The 22,389-nt window shown below is 52.9% G+C and overlaps 2 protein-coding genes across 6 annotated transcripts in view; one reads left to right on the forward strand and one right to left on the reverse strand.

Moving 5' to 3' along the window:
- Positions 1 to 5,484, reverse strand: part of KCNJ10 (potassium inwardly rectifying channel subfamily J member 10) — a 32,254-nt gene extending 26,770 nt beyond the window's left edge. For 2 of the 3 annotated variants that reach the window (XR_009505184.1, XM_059934469.1), the window contains exons 1-2: positions 5,358 to 5,484; positions 4,647 to 4,740 (exon numbers count right to left, since the gene is read on the reverse strand). The gene's annotated coding sequence lies outside the window, so the exon portion shown is untranslated. The remainder of the gene's footprint in view (positions 1 to 4,646; positions 4,741 to 5,357) is intronic. The other variant, XM_059934460.1, reaches the window with a different exon arrangement.
- Positions 5,485 to 6,085: 601 nt separating this feature from the next.
- KCNJ9 (potassium inwardly rectifying channel subfamily J member 9) lies at positions 6,086 to 22,096 on the forward strand. 3 transcript variants are annotated; one of them, XM_059934525.1, is made up of 4 exons: positions 6,086 to 6,280; positions 14,821 to 14,924; positions 15,605 to 16,511; positions 19,113 to 22,096. In XM_059934525.1, the coding sequence occupies exons 3-4, from the start codon at positions 15,662 to 15,664 to the stop codon at positions 19,442 to 19,444; spliced, it is 1,182 nt and encodes a 393-aa protein (XP_059790508.1). In that variant the 5' UTR covers positions 6,086 to 6,280; positions 14,821 to 14,924; positions 15,605 to 15,661; the 3' UTR covers positions 19,445 to 22,096. The 3 variants fall into 3 exon arrangements, with proteins under 3 accessions (XP_059790508.1, XP_059790501.1, XP_059790497.1); XM_059934518.1 differs by lacking the exon at positions 14,821 to 14,924; XM_059934514.1 differs by lacking the exons at positions 6,086 to 6,280; positions 14,821 to 14,924 and having other exon boundaries at positions 15,455 to 16,511.
- Positions 22,097 to 22,389: the final 293 nt, after the last annotated feature.

Here is a 22,389-nt window from a genome sequence, read left to right on the forward strand (position 1 = left end):
TTAACAAAAGCTCTTTGCAGTCTTCAATAATTTTTAAGATGTGAAGGGGTCCTGAGACCAAAAAGTTTGAGAACCACTGCCCTAGACTCAGACATCCTCACCCTTTCCTCTTGCTGTTGCCCATGTCTTTTTTACAGAGGGTCAACCAGGGAGATTTAGATGTGGGGAGAAGGTGTGTGCCCGGGTCTTGTGGTTGGGACTAGGATGGGGGTGGAGCTGAGGATATAACTCTAAAAGGTCAGGCCTAACCCGACTTTAGAGCTATGCCCACGTGTCTCCCAGCTTGCAGGCTCCCACCCAGAGGTATGCTCCAGACAACGGGGCTGTCCCAGACTAGACTCTGGCCTCTGCCCCCTTTCCCATTCCAGACGCCCACTGACAAGCCCAGCATCAGGCAGGAGCAGACCTCCCTGGCGTGGAGAGAAAGGTTCTGTGGATACCCATGTGGATTTTTGTGTTTGGGCCAGCAGCGCTTAATCTGCTGCTTATAATCTTAGGGTAAAACTGTCTCCACAGGATGGGGAGTTTAGTAGGAGAGGAGTTTCTCTGGAGGTTCCCTAGAGAGTTGGATAACAGAGTCTTACATATACCCTAGTCTAGGACACTCCTAAACCTCTGAAGTCAGGGTCCTCCCACAGAATTAGCAACCAGAAAGGTTTCCTACCTAGTCAAGCTGGTCAGTAGGCAGTCTGTGCCCTGGGTGCAGAGGGGTCCAGGGAGGGAAGAGATGCCTTTGCTTCAGGGAGTCGACAGTCTGACAGGGGTGTAGGCCCCACCCTAGAGGAGCTCCTGTTATTGTAGGAGACAGGATGTCCCCTCCAACATTACCACTGCCCAGGTCATCCTGGGCAAATTCATAGACACGAAGGACAAGGAACAGGCAGGATGCTGAGGAGAAGGGGTACAAGATGACAGAGCAGATAGGGAAACAGAAGGATGGAGATTTGTAGGAGGGGCAGGACTTGGAGGGGTAGGCCTGCGTGAGGGCCCAGGGTGGAAGGGGTGTGGCTCAGGGATTGCCATGGGATATGCTCCCCCAGAACAAGGTCTGAATCGATGGGGGTCCCAAAAGATAGGAGAACTGGAGGGGATGGGAGAAAGGTTGATATAAAGTATCTTGAAGACTGTGATTGGGAGTTTTCACCTGAAAACCCACAGAGACGTCTGAGTAGCAAAGGGGCAAGATAAAACTGATGCTTCATGATGACAGTTCCAGTGATAATTCTGTGTGGAGTAAAGAGGGAATCAAGGAGAAAGAAAGGTGGAAGTTAGGAAGATCATTAAGGAGGCCGCTTTGGGCACCCAGGCTCACGGGATGAACAGGCTGATCAGGGGGCAGAGAAGAGGCAGACTCACACACCTGAGGGGAGTTGTGGGGGAAATGTGGGCAGGGAGGGAAGAGGCAGGGCCATGGAGGGACAGGGGCGAGATGTCGGGGTAGAGAGAAGCCGGCGTCTTTGGCTGGAAGACATAAGTCACCCAGACGGGGGAAGAGACTATTTTAGGGAAGCCCAGCAGCTCGGTTACATTTATCGAATCCGAGTTGCAGACAGCACACCTGCTTGGTGAAAACTCATGGAAAGAAGGGCCCAGGGGCGTGGAGACCCAGGCGACGCCCAGCTTGTTGGAATGAAGACAGGAAGCTCATGTTAAACGACTTGATAATTCTCCCACCTTCCCAAACTCTAGAAGGGTGGAGAGACAGAGACCTAGGACAGACCTCAGAAGAGCCACAGAGAAGGGCTGCAGCAGGCCCAGAAGCCAGGCGAGATGACGGAGTAGAAAGAGTCACAGAGGTGGGAGAACCATAACAGCCAACAACTGCACTTTTTATTTTTAACATGTTAAGCACCACTCCAAGCCCTTTACAAATATCGAGTCTTTTAATACACAACTATAATTAGCCCCATTGTAAGGATGAGGAGACATCTGTAGCTACTAAGCAGTGAAAGCAGGATTTTAAACCCAGGAAGTCTGACTCCAAGGCTGTGCTCTTAACCACTATGCCTCTGCCTCTCAGACAACAGAAAGGAGCCCTGAGACAGCACCGTGGGGTCGCACTTTCCCCCGAGAAGAGGCGTCTTGACAACTGTTGCAATAATCCGTGCGCTTCTCTGAGCTTCACAGCTCCCCCCTCACAAGCCTTAATGATGGGCTTTTTTGTTTGGGGGGGGGTGGGTTTGTTTTTATTTGGGTCCAGAAGGTGGTCTGCCTCTCTTTCCCAAACTCCATTTCAGATCTCTTTCCTTTTATGGACCTGCTTCCTGAAATCTAGCCTGAGTCCTTCAAGCTGCAGCCCCAATCCTTTCCCCAGGTCTTTTGCCATTGGAAGGGGAGCAGAATGGCCATATCCACTCCTTCTATGCTACACCTTTTTAGGGGCCTGAAGTGCTAATTCAGTCCTCTGAAGCCCATGTTTCTCCAGCCTCTTTCTCCAAGCCACGCAGTTCAGTTTTCACTTCTCTCCTGCATTCCAGAGCCAGCCCCTCCCTTCTCCCCACCACCTCAAATCCAGCTCCCAGCTGGCAGACACCCACGGGAGAGTTTTTCCCATAATCCTTTTCTCTGTGCCCTTTCAAGGTTCTGATGTGGGGAGGGGATGAAGAGGGGCCACTCAGATGCACTGCCTCCATGAAAATGGTGGCAACACGTATGTTAAACTTGGATGAAGGGAGAAAAGCATTGAACGCAGCCTGTGGAAGAGACAGGGTGATGTGGTAAACTCAGAAAGCTCGATTCCCAAGAGCCGCCCCTGCCAGCCACCCTTCACTGGATGCTAAAACACTTGGATTCCAGATCTCCCATTTCTCTAATCTTTCTGCAGTTTCATCTTAGCAGTGTGCCTCGGACTCTCCCTTCTCTCTGCCCCTTCCAGGGCCTCACCACCATCCTGGACAGTTTGGCATTAACCCGGACAGTAGCACTGACCATTCAGGCAAGAGAAGAATCTAGGCTGGGGAGGGGAGGGAGACTGGAGGTTTTTTCCTTCCGTCCTAAGTAACCCTTGGCAGGAAAGTTGAGGGGCTCCATTGCCCAACATCTCTTTCCCTCCCCACTGATGCCAGGAGGTTTGGCCTATCTTCCATCTTGTGTGCAGAAACCAAGCATTTTGCTAAAAGATGCAGGGGGTCTTTTCTCCTTTGTAGAAGTGGGTCTTTCTGCATGACTCACCCCCCCCCCCACCCCCCAGAGCCCTAATCCCCTTATTCCATCAATCTGGGCATGACCTCAGAGGACTTGATCTAAGCCCACCCAGATCCAAGTGTCCCAGCCTCTCTGGTCCCTAGGGAGGACCAGGGAAGGAGGCCCCTGGGTCTTCTGCCACGCCCTTCCCTTTTAGCCCAAGCCAACCAGGCTGGAGTTATAAACAAGCTCGTGCACAGAGGTGCAGGTGTGGGGATGGGGCACCGTTCAGTGGGACACAGGGAGGAGGTGAGGGATGCCAGGAGTCGGACAACTAACCCTCCCACACAAACGTATGTGTTCACAGACCACATGTAGGGCAGATGTTGGGCAGACAGATTTTTTTTCCCTCAGGGTAGGGGGCAGCAGTGGGATTCTGCATTAGAACCACAGAAGGATTGGGACCATAACCCTGCCCCCGCCACCCCTCTCCACTCAGTGGAGTCATTGCCATTTGATATCCACTGAGACAAGTTGGCTGCTCAGCTCCGGGTGCGGGGCGGGGGGATGGCTCAGAAAACAGCAGCTCCTTTCAGGACCCAGGTTGGCAAGGGCTTTGGGAGGCTGGACTGGCCCAGATCACCCCCCAACACCCCCTCTCTCCCTCCCTCGCCACCACCACCAAAGGACTGGAGGGCGGGGAAGAGGAGTTGGCACTGCCTGGGCCATGCCTATTGCCTCTGCAGACCAGCCCTGGCCCCTCTCCCTGGCATGATGCCTTCCCTCCCCCTCCTCCCTCGTTTCCTCCTCCCTGAAGAAGTAGCTATAAGCCAGGACACTCGGTTGCTTCTACACTTGGTCCCCCGTACCCAGCCTATACCGTGAGGAATTAACAAGCCCTGCACCCGATGGTGCCCACCGTCATGCCAGGAACATGTAACAGAACAGAAATCCTTGGAGATTAGGAACAGCTTTTCAAGATGAAACTGAATGGAATTCAGTGGTAGCTTCTGGTCCCTTCTCAGACTGGTTTCCTGATACCCACTGCAGGCCCTCGTCACGCCTAAACAAGTGTCATTCCTCACAGAAGGGCATCAAGTCTCCCATCATCATCTCCCTCCCACCCAGAAATGCCTAAAGCAGTCCTGGTGGGGAAAAAAAATTCAAGCACCATGGCCAAGGCAGACGGGCCAGAAATCTTTAGCTAGAATGTGTATCGATAAGCAACAGAATCAGGCTTTAAGCCTAGGCCTCCTTTGGGGTCCAAATCTGTACTGGCTTCTTCACCACCCCCACGTCCCCATCTGCCTCACTCTGCCTGGGGCCCTTCATTAACAAGAATGAGATCTCAAGGTACAAGAGGTCCTACTCCCACTCGTCCCCAGTTTTGTCCTTCCATGCATCCTGGAGCTCAACTCTTCTCCCTCCAATCAGGAAGTTCCAACCTGTCTCTTTCCTTACGCAGGTGCCCTTGGTTAGTTCCTGATGGGGAGAAGGGATGGGATGGGGAAGGGGCATCTCACCTGGAGGGTGGATGTTACGGAACCCAATCTGCCCTTCTTACTCTAGCAGAGGTGGCCCTGCTGCTCTCCTCCAGGTGATCTCAGTGTGAAACAGCTGTGGGGAGGGGAGGAGGGTTGTAATGGGGAGGGGTGTCTTGAAGTGGGAGGTAAGTTGGAATGAAGGGAAGAAACTGGGTGGGCAGGGGGTCCCAGTCACACCAGGCTACTACATCTCCCTCATCTGAGCTGTAGGTGTCTTCTTCCCCTGTGTGAACTAGTGATCAGTGGGTGTCACTGTGTGAATGTCACAGCATGGGGAGGGGGGAAAAGGGGCTGGGCATGGGAGTGGGAGTAACCTGATGATCCCGGGAAGAGGGGGCACTCTCTGGAGTGCCTGTGAGGGTGCATGGTTATATGTGGTGGTCACTGTATTTAGTTGGAGGGCTGTGATGCAACTGCAGGTCTGCCCAATAGGAAGGAGCATTAGGAAAGCCCCTTTCTCAGCTGAAAGTGCTGAGGTGACCAGTTTGGGAAAGTTTCCTTCTTGGTGAGCCCTTCCTAGAAGGTTCCGTTTGGGGCTGCCCAAGGTGGGAGGCTGGGGAATAGGACCGTACCACTGAGGCCAGTCAGGGTAGGGACCTAGGGGCTGGGGGCCCCGGTATCTCTGGAGAGTGAGGTGGACAGGACCCCGGCTGCGGCGGCAGCACTCCTTCATCAGGGCCAGGGTCTTACCTTGGGTCCGGGGTGGAGTGGCCCCTCGGATGGGCAGCGGGACAGACGGACAGACGGGGCGGGCAGGCGTGAGGAACGGAGCTGTGCGACGGGCAGGGCCAGGACTCTTAAACCCGGAGCTGGGATCAGATAAGGGCTGGTCCTGGGGCCGGGGCCGGGGTCGGGCCGGCCGGGGGCAGAGCTGGGCCGGGCCGGGCCGCCCCCTCCCTCCCTCCGCAGCGCAGAGCCAAACTTTGCGCGAACGGAGGGACCTGGAGGGGCCGGGCGGGCGGGGGCGGGGGGCTCCGGACAGGCCAATGGGAATGTGGAGCGCCAGGCCCGAGCTGCCGGGATTGGAGGGGCCTGGGCAGGGGGTGGGGCGTAGGGGCAACGAAGCGGAGCCCCAGACAGCTGGAGGAGCAGGACAGAGAGCAACACCCGAAGACAGAGACCCAGACAGACTCAGGGAGAAATAGATAGAGAGACGATAGGCGAAGCGATAGAAGCCGAGCTGGCAAGATGACAGGGGAAGAGAGAAGGAAGGAAAAGGAGGCTGTCGTGTCAGGGATGGCGAACGAGAGCGGGAGCAGGCGGGGGCGGACCTGGGGCCGAGTTAATGAGGTGGAAATGAATTCAGGACCGGCCCAGTGGCCCGACAAGCAGCGCCGAAGGGGCGGGCTCAGGGGACGACGGGGTTATATCCTTCAGCACCATTTCCATGCTGTTTGCCGTTTTCTAAGTGCTGGGTGAGGTCCTGGATGCGAAATGCGCAGACATCATTCCCACTTGCAGTGGCTTGGTCTGAGAGAGGGCAGAACATGCAGCCCAAGTGCCCAGGAGGCAGCAGAAAGGGAAAGATCACTCTACTTAGGGGGTCCTGCAGATGTGGGAGGACAGACGTGACATCCATCCGATAAGGCCCCTAAAGAATGCAGAGGATTCAGGTACGGGGAGACGGTGGGGAGGGCATTTAAGGCAGAGGTAACTGCATTCACAAAGTCCTGGGAGGACAGGAAAATACAAGTCTGCTTGGGAAACAGCAGCAAAGTGGTCCACTGGACCAGAATACGGAGTGGTGGTTCTCAACCTTTTCATCACGAAGGACTTCTTTCATTATCTGAATCCATGTTTTGAGAGGTTTTTATCCACAATCTCCCACTCTTGGCATGTATTAAGGAAGAAAACATTTATTTCCCCGTTTTTGCTCATCATAGATATTTAACTACTAATCAGTAACCAGTATTATCATATTGAGTTGATATACATAGTGGGGGAAAAAAGAGGAACGGCGCTTGACATTTTAGTTCAGTTCAGCCTCTAAACGCCCTATGATGGGTAAATGTCCATTTCAAATAGCCCCCATGGCGGGGGTGGGGGGGCACTGGGCTGAAGGTAAGCGTAGCATTTGTGGTGGGGGAAGACCTGGAGTAAATATAGAGCTATGCCCATTCATGGTCAGCTCTGAAGGCAATGGAGAGTAAATGAAGGTTTCTTGAGCAGAGGGGAGACAAAGGTAGAGCAGAATTTTAGGAACACTAATCTGCAGGTGAACACAGTGGTTTGACTCAAGAGGAAACATGACAGCAATCCTAGACTTCATTCTTCCTCACCCCATCTCCCTTATCTAATCAATGCATCTACTTTCTAAATCACCTAAATCCCACTCCCTTCCTCTCTATCTCATCATCATGCCAGTGGTCCAGGACCCCATCACCTCTCACCAGGATTACTACAGCAGCCTTCTAACGCCTACCTCTAGTCTTTCTCTACTCTAATAATCTGTCAGATCATAAAATCCTTCATTTAAGAAGAAACACCAATCTCTCTGAAACACAAATCTGACTGTGTCACTTCTCAATTTAAGCTTTCAATACACCGCCCATTGTCTATAAGTAAAGTCCAAATTCCTAACCATGGAACAGAAGGCCTCTTATGACCTGGACCTGGTGCCATTCCAGCCTCATCTTCTTCCACTGCCCCTACCTACAGCTGTTTCCTCCTCCAATACCCAAGGTTCAGTCTTATGTTCTCTTTCCATGTCCTGCTCCTGGACCCTTCATCACTTACATGGCTCCAACTATCGTTCCTGAGTTATACCCAAATCTCTATCTTCAGCCTTGGGCTCTCTTTACAGCATTACCTCCACAGTTCCAGCGGCTGGCAGGGGATTTCCACTCCAACTGGACAGGCCCCAAACTGAACTCATCCTCTTCCTCCTCAAGGCTGGGAGTTCTCATGACTTCCTTCCTTACTTCTGTGTTCCTCCCAGTTAATCAGATTAAAAAGCTAAAGATGATCTTCACTCTTCACCCTTACCCTATGTTCCATCCATTGACATGTCAACAAAACCACCAAATTCTGTCAAGTCTCCCTTTGTTCTATCTCTCTAGGATATCCTTTTTCATTTCATGGCCACCATCAGGATCAGGAAGGTCACTAGCAGCCCAGGACCTTGACCCACCCTGCACCCTTCTCTCTAGTCTCAAAGGAAGAGGTAACCTGTATTCACAATGTCAGTCCCTGTGCTCTTGGATCAAAACCCCAAACTGGTGGCCCTTGCTTACAGGTCACAGTGCAAACTCCTCAGCTCGACATTTGGAGTACTCCTCTGAGAGAGGAGGGAAGAAAGAATCACAGGGCAGGAGCAGGAAGAGATACCTGGTGGTGAAGAAGTCTCTGCAGAAGTTCCTTCCAAATGGTTTTCACTTTTCTGTAGTTCAGAAAAGTCATTCACTGAAACTCAGGGTGGCGGTGGGACTGAGCAATTAGAAAGCATTTAAAAGTTCCAGAACAGCAGGTGTGCAGAGGTTGTGGAAAAAGACACAGATAGCTTGAATGGCACTGTAAGTTTCTAATTTTACGAGAGTGATTTAAGTTGAGCTTTTGTTCTTAAATTATGTTTTATAGCATATACACAGATATCCATCATGTATACATTCCTTTGTACATATCAAATGTCAGTTTTTAATTTCTAAGTCTTTTTTTTTTTTAATATTTATTTATTTATTTATTTTTGGCTGTGTTGGGTCTTCGTCTCTGTGCGAGGACTTCCTCCAGCTGCGGCAAGCGGGGGCCACTCTTCATCGCGGTGCGCGGGCCTCTCACCATTGCGGCCTCTCCTATTGTGGAGCACAGGCTGCAGACGCACAGGCTCAGTAGCTGTGGCTCACGGGCCCAGCTGCCCCGCGGCACGTGGGATCCTCCCAGACCAGGGCCCGAACCTGTGTCCCCTGCATTGGCAGGCAGATTCTCAACCACTGCGCCACCAAGGAAGCCCATTTCTAAGTCTTTTTACAAAAAAAAAGAAGCCCTAGAACAGTCACTAGGAGCCCTATAGGGAATCAATAATAAATGGCATAGGAAATTCATATTTGTGAGTGTTTACTATGCAAGATATACATATTACTTGAGACGGAGAAACTGTGGTTCAGAGAGGTTCAGCAGCTCGCCTATGGTAACATAGCTAGAAAGTGTTCGATTTGGAATTTGAATCCACGTATGTTGAACTCCAAAGCTTGTCTCAAGGTGATACTAGAGTGATTTTGCATGGTTGAAACATAAACTTGTCAATATGAGCACACATCGGTATGAAAAATTTGCCAGGGTTGCGATGTCCAGTGTTCCCACACAAAATGGCAGTTAGGGGAACCATCTTTTTTTAAGGACACCCCTCTGTTTCCTCACTTTAGCAAGTTCTGTCTTTCTTATTCTCAATTGCTCCTTTCTAACTCACTCCTCCCAAGTTTGGCCTCATCTCTTCTTTTATCTCATTCGTAATAGGGCAGGGGCTCCTTCAGAGCACAGAGGACAGTAGGGGTGAGTAACTTGTTTGGGAAGGAGAATCCACAAGTGGGCAGCAGTATGAGGGGCTTCTGCTGGGAAAAGCCAGTGCGGACGGAAGGGATGAGGGAAGCTTTGGGTCAGGAGGCATGAGGAGGCTCAGAATAGGCAACATTTCACAGTCAGAGGGATCGGCTGGAAATAGAGATACTGACAACGCCCACCACAGGATTCCAAGGGGCATTTTAGTGTTCGGGCCCCACAAGGCTGAACAATTTCCATTAGTAGTAGTAGGGCACCTAATAGCTGGATAATCCAGACCACAGAGGAGAAATCCAAGAGAGGGACTGAGCTACACCCACCCCACCGAGTCATGAATGGATCATTATTTAGGTATACCACCTCCTTTCAGTAAATGCGATTTACAAAAACTCACATTTATAAGACATAAGTTAGGGGATGCTTAATCACATTACCAAAGGGTTCTATCCAGAATTTCTTTAACTAGGTGGTTTCTCTAGTACCTTTCTAATTGGGTCCAATGGACAGAAATTCTATTCACACCCAATATACTGTGGTAGGAGGGAGGCAACAGGGAATAAAGAAACAACCAGGGACCAGGAGCCAGGAGGCCTGGGTCTTAGTTCTGTCTATCCTCTTGGGACCCATCCCTTACCTGTAAATTACTTGGGACCCATCCTTGTCTGTAAAGTGCTTGGGATCCATCCCTTACCTGTAAAGTGAGGATTAATTCTGGACTACCTCTAAAGTCCATGACTTTTAAATCCTGGTCTACTTCCTCCAGTCCTATAAAGCAAGATAGACCTGTGTATGAGAAGGTTCTGATGCTCGTGCTCTCCTGAACTCAGCCAGAAGACCAGCAAAGCCCTCAGCCTCAGGAGCCCAGTGGGGCTCTGTCCGTCCTGGATCTGTGCTCTGCTTCTCCCCATTTCACTCTGATATCCAGCCACATTTCACTCCTGCAAACCTATGCTCCCTCTGCTCTGAGTTTCCTAGGGCCCCATCTCCCTTGAATTTATAGAAATTGTTATAATCTATCTGATTGGCCTCCCTGCTCCACTAAGTTCATATCCTCAGCCACCTCCTGTATTCCCCTTCATGCTTCCTCTCCCACCTCCAACCTTTTACCTAAGAAGTCTCATGATACTGCTCAAGGAAATCTTCCCAGATTGGTTGATCCCAAGGCTGCCACATACAGTTGTACAGTTTGTGCACTGCATAAAGGCACCCACTGAGGGGGCAAATTGAGGACTGAACCACGTTCAGTTTGCCATTCCTTGCATCATGGCTTGGAGCCGTGTCTACTGGAGGGATTCCCCTTTTTATTTTTTTTTTACGCCAAAGTATCACTTGCTACATGCCATAAGGAGTGCATCTGCCCACAGGGGGTTCCTTTTTTCTATTTTGTACCAAGGTTCTTTATAGACCAGCAATGTGGCCCCAGCTGTGCCCCTCCTGCCCTCAACATTCTCCAGTTCCAAACCCAATCTCCCATCGTCACAACTGTACTGACATGTTTCACTGACTCCTTGTAAAGTTGCTTTCTTTACCTCATAATACCTGAAAGCTAGGATCCTGCTTATTTTTCTGTATCCTGGTACCTAAGAAAACTTTTTCTTTCCCTCACTCTGTTCAAGTTCAATGATAAACAAAAATTGAGGTTAGATACCAGGTAAAGTCCAGGACCTGCCGGATCCATAAAGCAGGGGAGGGGGTGGTGGTCTCCTTTGTCAGGAAGGCCATGCTCAAGGCAGCCTGCACTGAGGCAGGGGTCTGGCTGATACATCTTCCGGAGGACGCTGCCAGCCCTGTGATTTCCCCCTCCAGGAAATGGGGCCAGTTCTATGCAAATACGTTCTTGCCCAGGAGTTTGGTTTCTTCTCTCTGAGCTCCTGGCACAGTGGAACCAACGTGAGCAGCTGCTTGGCAGGACAGAGAAGGGCAGGCTAGCAGTCCCAAGGCTCAGGTGACAGGGCCAGGCCCAGGAGACGGGGATGTTGACTGGGGCTTTAACAGCCCTCCTGATGCCAATCTCAGGCTGAAAACTCGATATTTCCACTTGGAACAAGAAACACAAGCGAGAGGGCTGGGAGAGGAGGGCAGTGTACCAGGAGTGCCCCCTGCAGGTCTCACTGGGTGGCACCAGAACAGAGGAAGGCGGCACAGGGTAAGTGGAGATTTCAGGAGATGCCTGGGATGAAGACGATGATGATGAGAAGAAAGAAGACCATAGCTAGCATCTACTGAGTACTTACAATGTGCCACCACTGCCTCATATAATCCTCATGACAATCCCCCAGAGATGGATAATACAGTTGTTCTCAGTTCTTAGATGAAGAAACTGGTCAGAGAGGTTAAGTAACTTGCTCAAAGTCACCCAGCTAATAGGGAACAGAGTTGGGACTTGAACCCAGGACACTGCCTCCTGACACTATATTACTCAGCACCACCTTTTCCACCTTGCCAGGCCATTCCAGGGACTTCTAACCTGCTGGTATCCATTTCTACATCGTCCTGCTTCTCTAGCTCACATCTTCCTGTTCCAACTTTAAGGCAGCTGGAGAACTGATCAATATCTTGGGTATAATAATGCTGATACTAGCAACACCTGGCATTCGTCTACCACTCTCTGCTTTTAATTATTTCCCTCGGGAAAATAAACATTGAAGTATTTCCATTTCTCCAATTTTTTTCCTGATTTTTATCAGTGTTCCTAAAGCTATTTCTATACAGTTCTGATCAGTTTATAAGAATACTTTGGGGAATTCCCTGGCGGTCCAGTGGTTAGGACTCCACGCTTCCACTGCAGGGGGCACAGGTTTGATCGCTGGTTGGGGAACTGGGATCCTGCAAGACGTGTGGTGCTGCGGCCAAAAATAAAAAAGAATACTTTCATGTTCTGGTTTTTATGTAACAGTGTGCCTGCATGCACATTTACATATATGAACATAGTAACTGATTATATTGCTTTGCCACAAATATTGCATTACCAAGGGAGCGGAGCATGGGGGTGTGACACAGGTGTGTGAGTGTGACTACTTCTCTGCCGATATCCAGCTCTGTGACATTTGGTAAATCACTTAACCTTTTTCAGTTTTAATTTTCTCATCTATAAATAGAGAAAATAATACCTGTCTCATAGGTATCCTCATAGGGTATCGCCCAGGTTTGTTGAATAAGGTGTGCGTCTAGCTCAGAGCTGATGCTCAATCAATTCTTAGTAGTAGTGTTAGTATTCTGTGCTTATGGATCTTTCTCCCTCACTGGACCATGAGCTCCTGGTGGGCAGGGACTTATCCATTTCTGTAACCAGCCCCACCTAGCACATTACCTGGCACATGGGCTCCACAAAAATTTGTTGAATGAAGAGTTAGTAAGCCCTAAACTAGCCTTTTCTCTCTGTTGGACACTGGGATTGTTTCTAGACCTTTTGCTGTTAGGAAACTACACCTCAAAGCCCTTCGATTTACATTGCCTCATTCGATCTGCACACCCTGTAAAGTAGGCAGAAAGGGCTATTTGCACATATCCACATCTTGTGAAAGATGGAGCGACTGTGGCTGAGGGAAGTGAAGTGATGCCTATGGGTCACAATCAGTGACAAAGATTAGAACCTCTGACCCTACCTCCCTTCCTTGCGTGGATCTCTTTTCCCTCTAGCTACCTTCTTCTGGATAAGGGTGGCCTCTCCAAAAACAGAGACTGTGATGGTAGGCCTGACCCGAGAGCAGCACATGCACCCAGAAGCCCGGCTGGAGGTGAATCCCTAGGAAACCAAATGCCTTATTCCCAAACACATCAAGGCCTGTATTTTCCCAGAGCAAGGAGCTTCTCAGGAAAGAGCCAGCATGCTAGCTTTTCTTTTTTTTTTTTTCCTGAGGGGGTGAGGAGGCGGGCGAGCTCTGAGTTGTCCAGGAGGAGGAACTTTGGCTAAAAATAGCTATGGCGTATGGATCAGCCTCTAGTGGTACCCAGGACTGGGGAGGGGAGGGGGATGCTCTAGAGCTGTCGCCAGACTGGTTGCTGTGGAAACAGGAGAGGAGCAGGGGAGCCTGGGAAGTGCGGATGACACAGATAGCAAGTCCTAGTCAGAGCTGCCGCTACATTTAGGAGAAACAGCGGTGCCTGCGGCTCCCACCCTCCAAGGGGGCTGGGGTGGGGGGGAGGCGGTGTCAGGGGCATGGACGCTACCCCCCCAGGGGTCTCTGCTGCCGGCTACTCTCCTCTCCACACGCTGTGAGTTGAGTTCCAGGGGACTTGGGTTTGGGCCCCTATTTCCAAGGCAAGTGGGGGTTTGGGAAGAGCTGGTTCCTGAGGGAGTTTTCGCCAGATCCCCTTCCAAAAAATAAGCCCCTTTGCTGGCCAGCACTCTCTAGCCAGAGAAAGGGAGATCCAGGAAAATGCAGCACTGGGGTCTTCTGGAAAGGGGGCACAGCATGCACATGAAATAAGGAGGAACAGGCTGGAGGAACAGGACTCTTTGGAGGGAAGGTGTAGAAATCGAGTCTTTGCTCTTGAGATAGAGGCAACGATTTCACACCTTCCCTTACCCATTGAGAAAGTGCAGCCCGAAGACAGGAGATAAAACACAATCAAAGTGAGGCTCACCTAGATTCCCGGGGCAATGGCGGGTGAGAGAGTTCTGGGGGCCATCAGACTCTGGCGTTTCTTCCCCACACCTGGGCAGAAAAATCTGCCTCAGCAGGCAGCTTGGGGGTCAGATTACCTAAGACCCTGAGAGAACATCTGAAAGCCCACCTTGGCAGAAGCTGGAATAAGTGGGCCCAGGTACTTCTCTGAATGACCTGTGATCTCTAAGCCAATCGAGGACATCGTGGGCTGCAGGAAGAGAAAAAGCAAGCTCATGGTTGGGGGAGGGGAAGACCCTAATCTGCCATTGCATTGGGGTTCCTGGGTCCTGTGTCCCCTGATTCCTCCTGGAAATGTAGGGGATACCCCTAAGCTCCAAGCCATCTCATTTTGGTTTTTCCTCCTGCCCTCTACCCCAACACACACACACACACACACACACACACACACACACACAGCCTCCAGAGGTCTGGCTGCAGAACGCCTCACTCCAGAACTTAAATTGGAGAGTGCTGGGCTTGGAGTTACATACCCAGGCAGTTTCTCCCCAGGACCTGGTCAAACGTCCAGGCCATCTGTGGTCCTTATGTCACACTCTTCCCCTCCGTCACCCCACCTCAGCCAGCCCAGGTGTCCTTGGAGTGGGGAAAGAGGATGATTCCCAAGAAGAAGGGAAAGTTGAAAAGTCCTGAATTCTTAACCTTTCCTCATACGAGCCATACCTCCTAGGGGCCCCTGGGTGCCTAGGGAAGGGCTCTGGGTCTCTCTCTCTCAGGGCAGCCTGCAGCTCAGAGAGCTCCTCACGGGGAAGAACTTAAAGCAAAATCAGGTAGGCTTCCCTTGGAATGTGAGCTTTGCGGCATATGGAGGGGGGCTGTTTAAGGATAGTCAAGGGAGGTGAGAGGCTGGGGAGGGAGGGGCGAACTGAAGGGAGGAAGGAGGTAAAGGTGTGTGCTTAAATCACTTATCTGATTTAATGGCTCATGAAGAATAGGATACTAGAGGGCTACAAGCCTATATTGAACTTTGTGCTTCCTTTACCCCGGCTGTCCGTGTTGATCTCATATTCTCCCGTCCTCCTGCCCATTTGCAGGCTGTCTCCACTGTGGAAATAACCTAGGGGATATGGGGCTGACGCTACAGCCGCAATGATCATGGTCAGTCCTCAGGGAGGATTTCCAGCGGGAATTTCGCAAGGTGGGAATGTTCAACCCTTGCCCACTGGAGATTTTTCACTCGTTTTCCACCACTTCCGTTTCTCCTCTGTAAGCTTGTTGAGAGGAAGAAGATGTGGGAGGGGGTAGAGTAAGCGAGGTCCAAGGAGGGAGGAATGGGAAAGACTTTTTGTGTCAGTCTCCAGGTGAACTTCAAAAGAGCCTGGTGAGACTGCAGGTTGAATTGCGGAGACAGGGATTAGGGGACTGCCTGATATTAGCCAGGGCGGAGTGGGGCGGGGGTGGCCTTCGGGCAGGGAGGGCTCTGCACAGGAGAGGAAGATTAAGCACCTGCCTCCAAGGAACCCACAGTCTAAGCGTTTCAGGGAACTCCCTCCTTGCCTGGGCCTCTCGCCTGGGGGTGGCCGTGAGGTGCTGCACAGCCCAGTTAGAGCAGAGGGACCAAGACCTCTGGTACCCCGTTTCCTTGAAAATAGTCGTGCAGAGTGCGATCCAGTTCATACACACTATCCCATTTGATCTTCACGGTGCTGCGAGCTGGGGGTGGGGGCGGCTAGGGTTGTGTGTATTGTTCCCATTCTATGGATGCCGAAAGCTGAGGCTGAGACGGCAAGGGACTCGCTCTGGGCCACCCGGCCCCTGGGCGCAGGCCCGGACGTCTCGGCCTCTCCCGCGGCTCGGCTAATCTGGCCCACCTCTCAGCCCCTCCAGGCCCCGCGCCTCCGCCCGGGCCGTGACCTCCCCGCCGCGGCCACGGCCATGGCGCAGGAGAACACCGCCCTCTCGCCGGGGCCCGAGGAGCAGCCGCGGCGCCGCGGCCGCCAGCGCTACGTGGAGAAGGACGGCCGCTGCAACGTGCAGCAGGGCAACGTGCGCGAGACGTACCGCTACCTGACCGACCTGTTCACCACGCTCGTGGACCTGCAGTGGCGCCTGAGCCTGCTCTTCTTCGTGCTGGCCTACGCGCTCACCTGGCTCTTCTTCGGCGCCATCTGGTGGCTGATCGCCTACGGCCGCGGCGACCTGGAGCACCTGGAGGACACGGCGTGGACGCCGTGCGTCAACAACCTCAACGGCTTCGTGGCCGCCTTCCTCTTCTCCATCGAGACGGAGACCACCATCGGCTACGGGCACCGCGTCATCACCGACCAGTGCCCCGAGGGCATCGTGCTGCTGCTGCTACAGGCCATCCTGGGCTCCATGGTGAACGCCTTCATGGTGGGCTGCATGTTCGTCAAGATCTCGCAGCCCAACAAGCGCGCCGCCACGCTCGTCTTCTCCTCGCACGCCGTGGTGTCGCTGCGCGACGGGCGCCTCTGCCTCATGTTCCGCGTGGGCGACCTGCGTTCGTCGCACATAGTCGAGGCTTCCATCCGCGCCAAGCTCATCCGCTCGCGCCAGACGCTCGAGGGCGAGTTCATCCCGCTGCACCAGACCGACCTCAGCGTGGGCTTTGAAACGGGCGACGACCGCCTCTTCCTCGTCTCACCGCTCGTCATCAGCCACGAGATCGACGCCGCCAGCCCCTTCTGGGAGGCGTCGCGCCGCGCCCTCGAGAGGGACGACTTCGAGATCGTCGTCATCCTCGAGGGCATGGTGGAAGCCACGGGTGCGGGCGGGCCGAAGGAGAAGGAAGAGGAGGAAAAGCAGGACAGAGGAGGGGAGCGGGTGGGCGGGGAATTGGACCTAGAGGGGCCAGGGCGGAGGAAGCCAGGGTGGGAGGGATGGAGAGGCTGGTGGAGGATGAGAGGCTGAGGTAAGATGGGTTGGGAGGGGTGTATGAAAAGAGTGACCCCCCCTCCCCACAGAGAGCCGAGAGAAAGCTGGGAGGAATCCTCCGAAGTGGCCCTGGCCTGGGACCCTGGGCCGAGAGGTCTGTGTCACTGGGAATAGGAGAGAGTAATGATAATAGACAACACCCAGTGCTTACTCTGTGCCCTGCACGGTTCCAAAGCACTTTATACCTCCTGGTTTATTTAATCTGAGCCCCATGAAGGTAATTTCTTGTTACTCTGCTCATTTTTCAGGGAGGAAATTGCCCCAGTGAAAGGTTAAGTTGTCCACAGTCATAGGCTAAATAAGCGGCCACAACTGGATTGGACCCAGGCAGTCTGGCTTCAGCATTTAGGGTGCAGAGTAGGAAGGGGGGGTTTAGGTTCCAGGTTTTTCTCAATACTGAGAGGTCCAGGCCCCTGGAATGTGATGGTGCAGGTTTTCCATGGCCTGAGTTATTCCTAGGCTGGACCTTAGGGAGAGGTCGATAGCTGGGCTCACTTCTGCCTCAGTTTCCCCATCCATCAGAAGATGCAGTTTCCACTGACAAAGGATAGATGATCTGCACATTTCAAGCCCCTTTCCAGAAGGAACTAGCAATGTACCTGTGATGTCAGAACCTCCAACTCAGGCCTGTACAGTGAAAGGTTTGGGAGCAGGTAGGACAAGACCAGTGCAGGGGCAGCAAATGAGTCCTTTGGGACTTGAGATCTAGAAGTGGGAGAAGAAAACTGCAAGTGGGATAACCAAAGGCCCACCAGGGGGCCCTGCAGTTCCTTCCACTGTTGCCAGTATTGCCCTCTGCTGGCTTCTCCCAGACTGGTGCCATCAAACCCCTTTCCTGGCCCTTCATGCTGAGCCTCTACTTCACCGCTCTCTGCCTCAGTGTTCCCCACTCCTTCTCCCCACCCCCATACTCCCCTAACTCCTTCCCCTTCCCCCACTCACCCTGCTTCCTTTCCTCTCATTTCACCAGCTAGCACATTTTTGCTGATACCTGAGAAGTCCCTGCCCAACCCTCTTCTCCCTTTGTACCTCCAGCCCTTCCCTTTCTTCCTTGCAGCCCCTCTCCCCAGTGTCCCTTTTGCCCCTTCTTCCCCTCCTTTACCGGACATTTCCTATGCCAGTTTTCACCAAAGGAACAAAGAATACCAAGGTCACCAAGTTGGCTCAGGGCAGAGCTTTCAATGTTGAGAGCCAGTCTCTGGTTAGCTAATGTTCACTCTTCCATTCCCCCTTGTTCGGAGGTGGATATGAACTGAGGGGAATATGAGAGATCTCAGGGTAGAAGGAAAATCACTTGCCCCGGTGGGTGTGCCCACCCCACAGGGAAAACAGGACACAGGCCCACAGCAAGGAGGACAAGGGAGGGTGGGGTGGAGGAGATAGGGAGGGGAGCTTGTTGGATTTTTCTAGAGAGACAAAGCTGGAAAGGATGGTAATATTTTGGGTGAGAGAGTCAGTATCCAAAATGCTTCTGAAAAGCGAGTATAATGAGCCAAAATCCAACAAGATGACATTTAAAACGAATAAATATAAAGTTCTACATTTAGGCTTTAAAAAATCACTTATGTAAGCACAGCATGGAAGAGCTCTGGTGAAAAAAGAATTGGGGGTTTTAGTTGGCCACAGGCAATGTGATACAGCTTCCAAAAATGTTTATGTAATGTAATCTTGGGCCCTATTAGCTAAAACATCATGGCCAGAAGAGAGAGGTGGTGAGCCCTCTCTTATGCATGGATCAGGCCACAGCTGGAGTATTTATCACACTCAGAGTGCTTAAAAGATCCTCCTTGGCCATTCTGGTTTGCAGTCAAAAAGTAAAATTTTTGGAAGCCAGGTCACATCAGGAATGGTCGAGGGAGGCACGGATGTTCAGCCTGAAGGAGAGAAGACATGATGAAACCTGAGACTCCTGCTTTCAGATACTTGAAGGGGTGTCATACAGCAGGAGAATGAAAATAAGGGTGGCAGATTTTAGCTCTGTATAAAGAACAACCCAAATATTAGAGCCGTCACACAAAGGAGTGGGCTCCTTGTGAGGTGGTGAGCTCTCAATCCTGGGAGGTAATCAAGTGCAAGCTAGATGCCCATTATTGGGAATGCTCCAGTGGGGAGCCCTGTATGGAGAGGAAAATTGGGCTAGATGATCCCCAAGGTCAGTTTCAAGGTTAAGTTTCTCTGACTGGCATCTCCAGTGGAGAGGAGGGGAGAATGTGGGCTGGAGGTTAAGAGGAGTTGGGGCAAATGGAGAGGAGGAGGGGGAGCTGGACAAGTACAAGAGTTGGGAAGGAAGAGAAAGTGGGCTGGACCAAATGGTGGGTGGGGGTCCTTGAGGCGGGCTCCAGGGAAGGGTTCTAGGAATAGGGTTGTGGAATGAGGCAGGGGAGGGAAGGCTGGGGCTGGGATCCCCCTTGACCCATGCCCTTACCCCCAGGAATGACATGCCAAGCTCGGAGCTCCTACCTGGTGGATGAGGTGCTGTGGGGTCACCGCTTCACGTCAGTGCTGACCCTGGAGGATGGCTTCTACGAGGTGGACTATGCCAGCTTCCACCAGACCTTTGAGGTGCCCACACCCTCATGCAGTGCCCGGGAGCTGGCCGAGGCCGCAGCCCGCCTTGACGCCCATCTCTACTGGTCCATCCCCAGCCGGCTGGACGAGAAGGTGGAGGAGGAGGGGTTGGGGGAGGGGGCGGGCGAAGAGGCTGGGGCTGACAAAGAGCAGAATGGCTGCCTGCCACCCGTGGAGAGTGAGTCCAAGGTGTGACCAGTTTCCTCCAGACCCCTGTGGCAGGGCCAGACACAGGTACCTGGGGAGCTGGTTATCGAAGGTGGAGGAGGGCGCAGGCAAGGTCCCTGGGAATGCACTAAAGCTGGAGAGCCTCCTCAGAATCTCAGGTCTGGGATCCAACATGGATGGGAGAGATCCTGATTTCAGGAGAATGGAGGGTGGGGAATGGGTAAACTTGCCAGCCTGTCTGTGTTTGACCTTCACTTCTGTTCATGCGTGGATGGATGGACAGAAGGATGGACCTATGTGGGTTGGATGAGAAGGTGGAAGCAGAGAGAGACAGCCAGCCAGTGGATAGGTGAATGGGCCACCAGACCAACAGACAGGTGGTGTGCTCAGGCCTGCCGCTAACTCATAGAGTGTCTTGGTGCAAATTCTAAAAAGGCGCCCTTTTCCTCCAGACTGACACTACCCCAAACTAGGGTGCATGGCTTGGGGAGCAGAGTGTGGGCTGGATTTTAGTCCCCACTCACCTCCTCAGCCAGCTTCCTTGAGTCTGGCGCACCTGTCTCACTGGACACAGTAGCCCAAGCTGACCCAGAGGTGAGAAAGCTGGACGGAGGCGGGCAGAGATGAGGAGGGTACCCTCCCAGCTCCACCCCTGCCACTGTGACAGGCTGAGAGGGAGGGTGAAAGGCTGCAGGGGCGGCTCCGCAGGGTGTGAATGACCTTGTCCATGTGTTCAGGGAAACCGGCAATGGGGGAGATGCCAGAGCTGGGGCCTGGGGCAGGGCCTAGGAAAGGCGAACCAGGGATGGCTATTTTCTGACAGTGAAGTGAGGTCTCGTAAGTACCACTGAGGGGTCAGGGAGGGATAGAGAGGTTCTGAGGAGGAAGAAGGGCCGGGGAGAGATGGAGAAACCTGAGTTCACTAGAGCTGGGACACGGGGCCCTCAGGAAAGCAGAATCAGCCTTAGGGCACAGTGAGAGGGAGTCATTCACGTGGTTCACTGGGTGCCCGTTGGGTCCAGAGCACTGACCCGGGCATGTGTGGGGAGGACAGTCAGAGACCCGATTCCTATTCTGGGAATACAGTACAAGTGGGAAAAACAGAGAAATATGCCTGTGACAACTGTTTCAAACTGAGAACCTGGGCGATCTCTCCGAGCAGGGGTTGGAAGGGCTTGGTAATCAGAAAGCTAGGGATTGAGTCAGGCCTGGAGAGTGACCTGAGCCAGCAGTCATGAACTTGGGTGGGCATCAGGGTCCCCTGGAGGGCTTGGGAACACATATGGCTGAGCCCCTCTCCCAGAGTTTCTGACTTAATGGGTCTGGGGTAGAGACCAAAACTTTGCATTTCTAACAAGTCCCAGGTCCTGCTGACACTGCTGGAACAGGGACCACGCTCTGAGAAGCCCTTCCCTAAGCAGACTTGGGGGTCCTGTCAGGAGGTGGGCATCAAGCTGAGGAGTAGCTGAGGGTCCTTGGGGAGGAGACTGAAATATAATGCGTATGGAGAACTGTGGTGGGGGGAAAGGAGACCATGAAACCAAGGCTGAAGAGTCTGACTCTGGGCCTAGGGCCTCACCCGTCAGTGGAAATAGGGCTGTGGCAAGCTAGAGATGGTGTTTGGGCAAGATGAGTAGGCAAGATAGATAGGACAAAGTAGTCGGGAGGGCTTCAGGGGAGTGCTGGCGAGGTGGTGGTGAGCTGGAGCAGGAAGGGCATCTGTGGCAAAGGATGGAATCCCACGTAGGACTTAAGAGGCAGGATTAAATGTGGGAGAAGATGTGAGAGAGAAGCGAGAGTCCAAATATCCGGATGTGACTGTGAACTGCTGTCTGCCCAGCTGGGGCAGGAGCCCCTGGAGAGGTGTCCCCATGCCACGTGCACCCCCTTCCTGGTGTCATCCCGGTCACCAGGGACACCCCCCACCCCAGGATTGTGAAGGGAGAGCAATGGCGAGTCGAGAAGGGGCAGAGGTAGGGGGACCTGCCTCTGGGAGAGACGTGTACACACAGGCAGGCGCACCCTCCCACCGCACCGGCCCAGCAGTGACCTCCAGCCCTTGGCCCTGGCTACACCCCATTCCTGTTCTTTAACAAAACTCTGAGCCCCTTGCGGGGAAGCACCCCACTGTGCTGCATTCCAGGCTGGGAAGCTGGGGTCCTGGGGGATGCCGTGCCTCCTGGAAGCAGGAAAGGGGGCTGCGGAGGGAGCCCATGCCAGCTTGGGTCCGCTCGGAGAGAACGTCTTTGCCTCAGGTCACAGGGTGACTTGGGTCACCATCACCCAAAGATGAGGTCCCTGAACCCTGGTGCTGGCTGTTCCCAAAGAACAAATGTTGGGGCGTGGGATGAGCAGCAGTTCTGGTTTAATTTGCTGAAACATCTGGAGTCTGGATAGGAGGGGGCGGGCTCTGGGTGTCCACACTCACTCACGCGGTAGTTCACCCATTGCAAGTGAACCCACCGTAGAGGAACTGAGGCTGGATGGAAGGCACTGAGACCCCGCCACCCCTCTCCTTGCCACTCAGCGACCACTCAGGGCCCCACTGTGTGCAGTGCAAGGAGTCTGGGGACCTGGGTTCTAGTCCTGACACTGTCACGAATTAGTTCTATGACTCTGGGCAAGTCGCATCACTACTCTGGGCCTCAGTTTCCCTATCTGTAAAAACAACACTTGGTAAACTGCTAATGCTCAATAAATGTTTAAATAACTGAGTTGAAAGAGGTAGACTGCGTGCCTCTCGAGGTGCAGTGCAGCTAAGAATCCTAGGATCCGAGAATCCTTAGGCAGAGACAAATTCAGGGAGCCCCGGGGGCACGGGAGGACGGGTGAGGCAAGGGGGCATGCGGTGGGGGCGGGTGTATGCAGGGGCCCCTCTGACTGCTGGCGTCCCCATCGCCCAGGTGGCTGTGTTCTGGGCCTTCCATTCTGCTGCTGTCAGGCAGAATAATGAAGATCAGGAGGAGAAAGGC

The sequence above is a fragment of the Balaenoptera ricei genome, chromosome 1 (genome assembly GCF_028023285.1).
Source record: "Balaenoptera ricei isolate mBalRic1 chromosome 1, mBalRic1.hap2, whole genome shotgun sequence".
Classification (NCBI taxonomy): domain Eukaryota; kingdom Metazoa; phylum Chordata; class Mammalia; order Artiodactyla; family Balaenopteridae; genus Balaenoptera; species Balaenoptera ricei.

Bases quoted from the DNA above. Each gene is read 5' to 3' on its own strand.
- KCNJ9 (XM_059934514.1), top strand. From the start codon at position 15,488: ATGCCGAAAGCTGAGGCTGAGACGGCAAGGGACTCGCTCTGGGCCACC. The intron at 16,512-19,112 runs GTGCGGGCGGGC...CCTTACCCCCAG, and splicing joins GGGCATGGTGGAAGCCACGG to GAATGACATGCCAAGCTCGG.